Source organism: Eptatretus burgeri, chromosome 18, assembly GCF_056783735.1.
Source record: "Eptatretus burgeri isolate ZD-2024b chromosome 18, Ebu_testis_v1, whole genome shotgun sequence".
Classification (NCBI taxonomy): Eukaryota; Metazoa; Chordata; class Myxini; order Myxiniformes; family Myxinidae; genus Eptatretus; species Eptatretus burgeri.
The window spans coordinates 29,622,443-29,634,416 of NC_140978.1; the positions used below are offsets into that span (position 1 = coordinate 29,622,443).

The 11,974-nt window shown below is 36.1% G+C and overlaps 1 protein-coding gene across 4 annotated transcripts in view; it reads left to right on the plus strand.

Annotated features, from left to right (window-relative positions):
• CADPS (calcium dependent secretion activator) overlaps positions 1 to 9,397 on the plus strand; it is a 330,035-nt gene extending 320,638 nt beyond the window's left edge. For 3 of the 4 annotated variants that reach the window (XM_085863819.1, XM_085863822.1, XM_085863820.1), the window contains 2 exons: positions 4,801 to 4,905; positions 7,691 to 9,397. In XM_085863819.1, the coding sequence (XP_085719945.1) occupies positions 4,801 to 4,905; positions 7,691 to 7,858 (273 nt within the window). In that variant the 3' untranslated portion in view covers positions 7,859 to 9,397. The remainder of the gene's footprint in view (positions 1 to 4,800; positions 4,906 to 7,690) is intronic. The other variant, XM_085863821.1, reaches the window with a different exon arrangement.
• The last annotated feature ends 2,577 nt before the right edge of the window (positions 9,398 to 11,974 follow it).

Genomic DNA, 11,974 nt, shown 5'->3' on the forward strand with positions numbered 1-11,974 from the left:
TTTATATGATGTGTATAATATGTGTTTATATGATGTGAATAATATGTGTTTATATGATGTGTATAATATGTGTTAATTTAATGTGTATAATATGTGTTTATATAATGTGCATAATATGTGTTTATATAATGTGCATAATATGTGTTTATATAATGTGCATAATATGTGTTTATGTATTGTGTATAATGTGTTTATATAATGTGTATAATATGTGTTTATATGATGTGTATAATATGTGTTTATATAATGTGCATAATATGTGTTTATATAATTTGTATAATATGTGTTTTTGTAATGTGTATAATATGTGTTTATGTATTGTGTATAATGTGTTTATATAATGTGTATAATATGTGTTTATATGATGTGTATAATATGCGTTTATATAATGTGTATAATATGTGTTTACTTAATGTGTATAATATGTGTTTATATAATGTGCATAATATGTGTTTCTATCATGTGTATATGTGTTTACATAATGTGTGTATGTGTTTATATAATGTGTATAATATGTGTTGATATAATGTGTACAATATGTGTTTATATAATGTGTATAATACATTATATAAATGTTTATATAATGTGTATAAATGTGTATAATATGTGTTTATATAATGTTTATAATATGTGTTTATATAATGTGTATAACATGTGTTTATATGATGTGTATAATATGTGTTTATATGATGTGAATAATATGTGTTTATTTAATGTGTATAATATGTGTTTATATAATGTGCATAATATGTGTTTATATAATGTGCATAATATGTGTTTATATAATGTGCATAATATGTGTTTATATAATGTGCATAATATGTATTTATATAATGTGTATAATATGTGTTTATATAATGCGTATAATGTGTTTAGTATGTGTTAAAACAAAATCTGTTTATACAATGTGTATAATATGTGTTTATGTAATGTGTATAATATGTGTTTATATAATGTGCATAATATGTGTTTATATAATGTGTATAATATGTGTTTATATAATGTGTATAATATGTGTTTATGTAATGTGTATAATATGTGTTTATATAATGTGTATAATATGTGTTTATATAATCTGTATATTATGTGTTTATATAATGTGTATAATATGTGTTTATATAATGTGTATAATATGTGTTTATATAATGTGTACAATATGTGTTTATATAATGTGTATAATATGTGTTTATTTAATGTGTATCATATGTGTTTATATAATGTACATAATATGTGTTTATATAATGTGTATAATATGTGTTTATATAATGTGTATAATATGTGTTTGTATAATGTGTTTAATATATGTTTATACAAAATGTGTTTATATAATGTGTATAATATGTGTTTATATAATGTGTATAATATGTGTTTATATAATGTGTATCATATGTGTTTATATATTGTGTATATGTGTTTATATAATGTGTGTATGTGTTTATATAATGTGTACAATGTGTTTATATAATGTGTATAATATGTGTTTATGTAATGTGTATAATATGTGTTTATGTAATGTGTATAATATGTGTTTATATAATGTGCGTAATATGTGTTGATATAATGTGTATAATATGTGTTTATATAATGTGTATAATATGTGTTTATATAATGTGTATATAATGTGTATATTATGTGTTTATATAATATGTATAATATGTGTTTATATAATGTGTATAATATGTGTTTATATAATGTGTATAATATGTGTTTATATAATGTGTATAATATGTGTTTATATGATGTGTATAATATGTGTTTATATAATGTGTTTAATATGTGTTTATATAATGTGTATAATATGTGTTTATATAATGTGTTTAATATGTGTTTGTATAATGTGTATAATATGTGTTTATATAATGTGTATAATATGTGTTTATATAATGTGTATAATATGTGTTTATATAATGTGTACAATATGTTTTTATATAATGTGTATAATATGTGTTTATATAATGTGTATAATATGTGTTTATATAATGTGTCTAATATGTGTTTATATAATGTGTATATGTGTTTATATAATGTGTATAATATGTGTTTATATAATGTGTTTAATATGTGTTTATACAAAATGTGTTTATATAATGTGTATTAAGTGTTTATATAATGTGTATAATATGTTTATATAATGTGTATAATATGTGTTAATATAATGTGTATAATATGTGTTTAAATAATGTGTATAATATGTGTTTATATAATGTGTATAATATGTATTTATATAATATGTATAATATGTGTTTATATAATGTGTATATGTGTTTATATAATGTGTGTATGTGTTTATATAATGTGTATAATATGTGTTTATAGAATGTGTCTACTATGTGTTTTTATAATGTGTTTATATAATGTGTATAATATGTGCTTATGTAATGTGTATAATATGTGTTTATATGATGTGTATAATTTGTGTTTATAAAATGTGTATGATATGTGTTAATATAATGTGTATAATATGTGTTTTTATAATGTGTATATGTGTTTATATAATGTGTGTATGTGTTTATTTAATGTGTATAATATGTGTTTATATTATGTGTATAATATGTGTTTGTATAATGTGTCTAATATGTGTTAATATAATGTGTTTAATATGTGTTAATACAAAATGTGTTTATATAATGTGTATTATGTGTTTATATAATGTGTATTATATGTTTATGTAATATGTATAATATGTGTTTATATAATGTGTATAATATGTGTTTATATAATGTGTATAATGTGTTTATATAATGTGTTTATACAAAATGTGTTTATATAATGTGTATAATATGTGTTTATGTAATATGTATTATATGTGTTTATGTAATGTGTATAATATGTGTTTATATAATGTGTATAATATGTGTTTATATAATGTGTATAATATGTGTTTATATAATGTGTATAATATGTGTTTATGTAATGTGTATAATATGTGTTTATGTAATGTGTATAATATGTGTGTATATAATGTGTGTATTATGTCATGTATAATATGTGTTTATAGAATGTGTATAATATGTGTTTATATAATGTGTATAATATTTGTGTATTTAATGTGTGTCGTATGTCATGTATAATATGTGTTTATAGAATGTGTTCGTATGTCATGTATAATATGTGTTTATAGAATGTGTATAATATGTGTTTCTAGAATGTGTATAATATGTGTTTATATAATGTGTATAATATGTGTTTATATAATATGTATAATATGTGTTTATATTATGTGTATAATATGTGCTGATATAATGTGTATAATATGTGTTTATATAATGTGTATAATATGTGTTTATGTCATGTGTATAATATGTGTTTATGTAATGTGTATAATATGTGTGTATATAATGTGTGTAGTATGTAATGTGTATAATTTGTGTGTATATAATGGGTGTAGTATGTAATGTGTATAATATGTGTGCATATAATATGTGTAGTATGTCATGTATAATATGTGTTTATAGAATGTGTATAATATGTGTTTATATAATGTGTATAATATTTGTGTATTTAATGTGTGTCGTATGTCATGTATAATATGTGTTTATAGAATGTGTTCGTATGTCATGTATAATATATGTTTATAGAATGTGTATAATATGTGTTTCTAGAATGTGTATAATATGTGTTTATATAATGTGTATAATATGTGTTTATATAATGTGTATAATATGTGTTTATATTATGTGTATAATATGTGCTGATATAATGTGTATAATATGTGTTTATATAATGTGTATAATATGTGTTTATGTCATGTGTATAATATGTGTTTATGTAATGTGTATAATATGTGTGTATATAATGTGTGTAGTATGTAATGTGTATAATTTGTGTGTATATAATGGGTGTAGTATGTAATGTGTATAATATGTGTGTACATAATATGTGTAGTATGTCATGTATAATATGTGTTTATAGAATGTGTATAATATGTGTTTATATAATGTGTATAATATGTGTGTATATAATGTGTGTCATACGTCTTGTATAATTTGTGTGAATATAATGTGTAAATAATTTTATGTATAATGTGTATAATCACATCTGAATATGTGTGTAATACAATATGTGTACAATCACAATCGTGTATATGCATGTGTTAATTACGATTCATGCATGAACATCATGATTTTCTGCCCACGTTATCTCTCTGTCACAATATACCAACACCCGATCTTTAAAGTACTCTGATTTAATTATTAATTTCGATTTAGAACTATTTTTCTGGTAAAATTTGTACTATTGTTGCAAAACATTTTTATTTGCTTCTTGTATTGGCATTTGATTATTTTTGTAAAGCATTGCAGAACAGTTAATTGTTTTTATTGTGGATGGAGCATCCCAAATTGTTTTCATCTCTTCTTTTGGTATGCTGCTCACTTTCATCATAATATGATATTACTCCTCCAAATATGATGTGATAACCAAACTCTCACAAGTGTCATTCTCCAAGCAAGTATTGGTGCAGAAGTTGCCCCCTTTGTGGACATACTGTGCAGATTAAAAAATATATTTTCATGAACCTATATTCAGAAACAGGGCAAACCTCGAGTCTGAGATGCAAACTCGTTTTCATGGTATTGATATTTGTTGTCAGTGCTTGTTCGTTTCAAAACTAAATAAAAAATTAATAATAATAACCTCGTCCAAGAACGGTGCACATGCTTCAATAAAAATGCACCTTTGTAGTTGATCTCTCCGTGAGTGTGTGGTGATCTTCACCAAAACACATGTAGGTGTTCCATCATAAACTTTGTGACAAGGTGTCAGTGCTGTAGCATCCATGACCCTATGCCCATTATACAGGGTTGGTACACCGGCTGCATGAATCTTCTGTGCTCCTGGCTGTCTGACCGCATGGAGCTGCAACTTCACGTCTCCCAGTTAAAGAGTCTTATCCGCATTGTGAAGGTGTGTGGACGTATTGTGGAAAGAGGCTTCATTGTTTTTTTTTTCTATAACGGCTTTCTTCACATAACAAGGCAAGTATGGCAAAGTCTTATAGCCAGTGAGGCCTGATGCAGGCCTCTACAAGTGGATCGTGGGAAAGACTTCTTTGTCACCACCTATAGCTTCTGGTGACCTGTTTGGCAGAAACTCTTCAGGGATCCATTACCTGTAGATATGCACCAGAGGGAGGTGGAGGGCAGTGCCATAAAGAAGAAAAAGGAGGGTATGGGAGTGTTGGAAGAAGAAGGAAATGGAGGTAGAGGGAGGGGGAGCAAATGAAGTGGAAGGTGCATATGAGGGCAGAGAATCTCAAAGTTCCACCAAATTTGCAAAAGAAATTGATCGTTCCTATCTCTGGTGTGAAGTTTCTTGGGGTGAGGAAGAAATTGTTATTGCACACTCGGTGCAGGAAGGAAACTATAAAGGTTGTTTCTTTGGATACAAAGTCGGGGCTCATGGAAGAGCTAGAACACAGAAAGAACATCACATGAAAAGAAGAGTGTAGTCGGGGGGGGGGGAGAAACACCGTCAGCAGGGTTTGGAGGGACACTTGGAGGAAGAATGGACATGAGGAGGAATGAGATCAAAGAGAAGGGGAAGAAGACACAGGAGGTGAATACGCTGGATACAATCTCAAACACAGTAAGGGAAGGAAGGGGAAAGTGAGGATGAAACATTTAGCTGGCTATCTTGCGCAGCCTATGGCTGCTGGTTGCATCATTTTCTTCGGGTGCATATGTGCTGCTAATGCAGTGCCCTCCATTACCAATATCCTCGTACTCATTTTGTTGACGTCGGAAGGATGACAGGCTGAGTCAACCTCTTCTTCCTCTTCTTCTTCTCTCTTCCTTCTCCTTCTTCTTCTCCTTCTTCTTCTTTTTCTCCTCCTTCTCCTTCTCCTTCTTCTCCTTCTCCTTCTTCTCCTTCTCCTTCTCCTCCTCCTTCTCCTCCTTCTCCTCCTCCTCCTCCTTTTCCTCCTCCTTCTTTTTCTTCTCCTCATTCTTCTTCTCCTCCTCCTTCTTCTTCTTCTTCCTCTTCTTCTTCTTCTTCTTCTTCTTCTCCTTCTTCTTCTTCTTCTTTTCCTCCTCCTCCTTCTTCTTTTCCTCCTCCTTCTTCTTCCTCTTCTTTTCGTCCTCCTTCTTCTTCTTTACCTCCTCCTCCTTCTTCTTCCTCCTTCTTCTCCTCCTTCTTTTTCTTCTTCCTCCTTCTTTTCCTCCTTCTTCTTCGTCTTCCTTCTTTTCCATCTTCTTCTTCTTCCTCCTTCTTTTGCTCCTCCTCTTGTTCTTCTTCCTCCTTATTTTTTTGCTGCTCCCATTAGGGGTCGCCACAGCGGATCATCCATCTCCATTTCGCTCTGTCCTCCACATCTTCCATTGTCACACCAACCACCTGCATGTCCACCCTCACAACATCCATAAACCTCCTCTTTGGCCTTCCTCTTCTCCTCCTACCTGGCAGCTCCATCCTCAGCATCCTTCTCCCGATATACCCCACATCCCTCCTGTGCACATGTCCAAACCATCTCAATCTCACTTCTCTCTCTTTGTCTCCAAACCGTCCCACCTGCGCTGTCCCTCCAATACACTCATTTCTAATTCTGTCCATCCTCATCACTCCCAACGAGAATCGCAGCATTTTTAACTCTGCCACCTCCAGCTCCGCTTCCTGTCTTTTTGTCAGCGCCACCGCCTCCAAACCATACAGCATAGCTGGTCTCACTACCGTCTTATATACTTTCCCTTTCACCCTTGCAGATACCCTTCTGTCACAAATCACTCCTGAAACTCTTCTCCACCCACTCCATCCTGCCTGCACTCTCTTCTTCACTTCTCTACCACATTCTCCCTTATTTTGGACAGTTGATCCCAAGTATTTAAACCCATCCACCTTCGCCGCTTCAACTCCTTGTAACCGCACCATTCTGCCACCAGGCTGAGTCAACCCCACCTGGTGTTAATTCAACGGTTGACAGGGGCTCAAACTCAAGACCCTAAGATCTTAAGCCAGCCACCTTAACTGTTAAGCCAATTCCAGGTTTGATGAAACAGCAGTGGGACAAAGTAGGGCAAGGGAGAAAATGGTTGTGCTTATGGAGGGTTAATGAGGGTATAAAAAGACCATGAGTGTGCATGGGGGATGACCTAAGATGGTGGTGAACAGTTATCTTGAAGCACTGAGGGGAAGAATATGATTGTGCAGAGTAAGAAAGTTGGTTCCACAGACAAGAGAAAAGGGGAACATATGAGTGGAGGTATCAATGTACTGTACTTATACCTGAATACAGTTCTGCTCTTATTTCTGTGTTTACTTTTTTATTATTTGGTCTCTCTCTCTCTCTCTCTCTTTCCTCTCTCTCTCTCTCTCTCTCTCTCTCTCTCTCTCTCTCTCTCTCTCTCTCTCTCTCTCTCTCTCTCTCTCTCTCTCTCTCTCTCTCTCTCTGTCTGTCTGTCTGTCTGTCTGTCTGTGTCTGTCTCTGTCTCTGTCTGTCTGTCTGTGTGTCTGTGTGTCTGTCTGTCTGTCTGTCTGTCTGTCTGTCTGTCTCTCTGTCTGTCTGTCTCTCTGTCTCTCTGTCTGTCTGTCTCTCTGTCTCTCTGTCTGTCTCTCTGTCTCTCTGTCTCTCTCTGTCTCTCTCTCTGTCTCTCTCTGTCTCTCTCTGTCTCTCTCTGTCTCTCTGTCTCTCTCTCTCTCTGTCTGTGTGTGTTTCTGTCTATCTGTATCTCTCTCATTCTTTCCCATTCCATCATAGAAAACATTCCGAGATTTCAGACTACAGGGTGTGCTTGAAAGTACGTTGAACAGCAAGACGTATGAGGCGGTGCGGAAGCGCCTAATGGTGGAGGAAGCCACTGCTGCTGTGTCCAACAGCGCAGGGCTACAGGGCATCAGCATGAGGGACAGCGATGAAGATGAATAATGAATGGGAAGACCTATGGGACTTGCATGGAGTAACGAGTCGAGATGTCGTGGTAATGTAACTGGACTAAACCACAAAGTGAACTTGTTAGACTATTTATTGCTTGGATATGATGGTAGAGGAACAAATATTAAACTGGAGGTTTAGTGTACAGCCCAATGCAGTACACCTAACCAAAACCACATTAGACTAGACCCATCTAGACGATCAGAAACTCGATGAAACAAGATAATGTTGAACATGTCAATGTATAGTTTGACAAGTGATGGAATTGTTTGTGGAAATGAAGCACATATCTGTATAATAATGTCGCACAATGTTGGCACAATATTAGACAACATTATTGTCTTTATGCGTAATCCTGGCCCAGCGGGGTGTGTCCTTGTTGCCGAGAGGCACCACGCAGTGTTTACCCATTAAGAACATTTAAGGAATTCAGCACAGACACTGTAAACGTTTATTTATATGGAATAAGTTGCTTTGGACAGCGACGTGCATTGTATCGCTGAGTCTGTTCGCACTCGTCCTGGAGACATGGACAGAGAGACGAGCGATACTCGATGACACAATACTCCTGGGGAAGAGCGAGAGAATCTGCACAACGCACTGCGTGCGAGACTCGTGCTCGGATCAGACCTAGTTCTCCCTCGGGGTCATCCTTCATCCCGTCGGATGACGTCCAGCATCATCACCGCGCCCTGCAATCGGATATTAACGTGGTCAGAAATTGGAACCGCTTCTCCTGAACCGAAAGTACGCACAACACATGTCGTTTTGGGTGGAGCACCGAAATCTGTTCCTGAATCTTCAGCACATGGAAGGAGCATTTCCAAAGTTGACACCTTTAAAAATGGTAGCTGCTCATATCGGAATAATATGAGGAATATCTAATGACAGCCCGGCTGTTTAAGCACTTAAGTGTCCCACTTGGTGCGCAATTGAAAGCTATTACTTATGTAAAGTGACGCGTTGCTCTGCACGTACCCAGAGTAATTTTGCTGAAGCGGATGGGATGCACTAATTGGGACATCAGATGCGCCGATCCGCTCCCATCACGCACCGACGAGCGTTAACGACCAGGGTAACATTGCTGGCGCGTTCGCCTGTAAATTAAACGGTTGCCTTCATTCCCCTCGCCTCCTCCTCCTCTATTTACTCTCTCGGCGAGCGAGTACCGAACGCAGAGGGACGCAATTTCTGTCCAATTCTCTCTTGTCCCTCTGGTCAACCTTATGCTCCCACAACTCGTTCGTGTTGCGTGCATTGTCTTTGCCATGTCTAATGCTTGTATACTTGTTGGCTTCATTTTGTTGTCTTTACCAAATCTATCCCGTGATATATCTGGAAATTCCAAACGACAAGTCCCTCCACCCTCCAAATTCCTCCTGCGGCTCTTTCCCTCTTCCTCCTGTTCCGTGATGGTCATACTGTGAGGCTCGTGTACCATAATACCCAGGAGGCAGTCCCTACTGATGTGCAGCTACACCTTGTCCTGTACGCATTTCTCCGAGGACGTCAATAAAAAGCAGAAAAGATGGATTTTTGGCGGGAGTTGGTAATTGATTTCTTGGTCAATTAGTGGATGCCATATCTTGGTGCCACTTCCTGATCGTTGGGTGATGGGATTTGCGGTTGTACGTCCCCGGACATTGACCACTGGCTGGTTTTGTTTCAACTTGTGTAGATCAAGTTTGTGGTGGTTTGGTTACAGTAATTGTAAGGTCCCCTATTTACAATGCAACAAAACTCCAGCTTATACCAGATCTATCATTCTCATCTTATACAAACGCCATGTAATCCAAAGACCAGGGCATACCACGTGCACCTGATGTCCAAAAAAAGGTTAGGCAGGGAGAAGTGGTTGGGTTTGGGGTTTGGCGGACCGTTTCCATGGATCAAGCGTTCTCGTAGAATGGCAGTCAAAAAGTTCCCTCCCTGCTGCCCCCACATCCCTCCACCGAGCCCCATCTTGGAGCGAAAATCTGCGCAGATGTTTGTCCTTTGCATCATTTCCATCCAGTGTCACGATCTTCTGAGCGGTGGGTGAATTTCTTTGGAATAACGAGGAATGAAGCTTCATTTTTTGGAGGAAAGACATCCACGACTCCTTGTGGATTCTGTCAGGCTCATCATCATCATCATCATCATCATCATCATCATCATCATCATCATCATGACCATTATTTAGTACTTATACATGGAGCAGAAACTCAGCTGGGTTAACTGCGCACAATGGCCTACTCTCTTTGAAAGATATCATGCAATCTTTGTCGTCACCTCAATGTGAATGATAGACCAAGCAAACTTCGTCCCCATGCAAAGAGCGTGTACTCCGAGATGCAGTGCCTCCTGCTGGCATGTGGTGGTAAAAAAAACAATTTTTCATCGTTCGTCCAGGGATCAAAGTCAAACTGTTCGATGGCAACTCCAGGGCTCTCCCTGTCGCCCCTCAACTTACGTTGTTGAGAAGCGAGGTCAAAAGACTGGCCCATGAGCATTGCAATTGCTCTGGCCGATGGATGTGCAAACACCGAATGACATTGATTTTAAGGAAAACTGTAAATTCCATAAGTATTCATTCACAATGCATGGATGTACACACGAAGAACGAAAAATGCTTTTTATAATCGGATTACTCATGCAGACAACCATCTCATGCATTTAATACATCCTTTAGGTCCACAAGACCTGTCAAAGTCCAACGTTTCAACCATATGGTGGTCTTCATCAAACACCTCTGCTTGGAAACTCACACGTTGATAAATTCCCATCTGGATCCACGAAAATCGCTCATTCGATAAGGATCACCAACACACTGGAACTATCATTATAATGAACAATCCATCCATTGGGACCATACTCCGTGCAGAGCATTGGTGCTGCCGAAGCAGTCTCCTGGGCTATTGGGCATAATCCTGAACGGGTTGCCACTCCAACGCAGGATACCAGCAAGCTGGTACTCATTTTGCTGACCTCGGAAGGATAACAGGCAGTCAACCCCACCTGGTGTTAATTCAACACCTGAGCGGGGTTTTAAATCAGGATCCAAGGATCCCAAGCCCACCACCCTAACCATTAAGCCAACACCAGGCATAATGAACAATGTTACCCATGCATGTAGCACGAAGCAGGGCTAAGCAATTGTTTCATTATGTCTGTCAGTCTATTTCTATGATCGAGGAGCTACTTAATTTAAATTGATTTATATATTTTGAACACTGTAGAATACCAATCGGGAACGGAACATGTACCTGAAGTTTCGCAATACCCTGGCTCTGAATTTGGTAAATTGTACGGAATCCCGTCCCATGCGCAAAGTGCGGTAAAGCAACTGCTTTAGCCTGTTTGGCAGTCAATCAGAATTGAAAATCATTCCAAAAAGGAAACTTACTGTTTTTAGAGATTTCATAAAAGGATACAAACAACAGGCATGAATAATTAATTTAATGTGTTAAATAAGGTGGTGTGAAAGAGGGCCCTTCATCGGCGGTAAACTTCCAATTCAATGATTTGTTTTGGTTTGTTTAAAACTTTTATTCTATTTCAAATTAATTAGATATTTGAACACTGTAGAACACGAATCACCTTGTTTGCGCTTCCAAAACACTTCAGTTTAGCAGTAGTTTGGCAAAATATTACGCTGTCTTGACCAATCAAATTTGCCGTGCATTACGAGGGCGGAGTAACAGCGAGATTCATACAAAATGGCGGTGCCCAGTGATGCAATGGCAGAGATAACTTCGTCCAAAGGATCTGTTTGTTTGTACATCTTTTTCTCAAAAATCTTTATGTCAAAATCGTCATCTTCTCTGAGGGCAGAGTTGGCAGAAGGTTCAGCTCTGGACTGTTCCGTTTGACCCATCGGCTTCGCGTGGTCGCATGGTGCCTGTTATTCAAATTTCACGAACAAAGCCAACATAGATTATGCTCTGAAATGCAAAGCAAGAGTTTAAAAGACCCTTCCCATGTCTTTTTCTCAAAACTTTGTGGGGTAAGGTGTTATATGAGCTCTCTAGTTAGTATGGTAGTGATAACATCACATTATCATCATTATGATGACATATAAACATCCACCACACTCTTTCAACCAGTGTGTCCCCACAAAAGTGCTTTGGT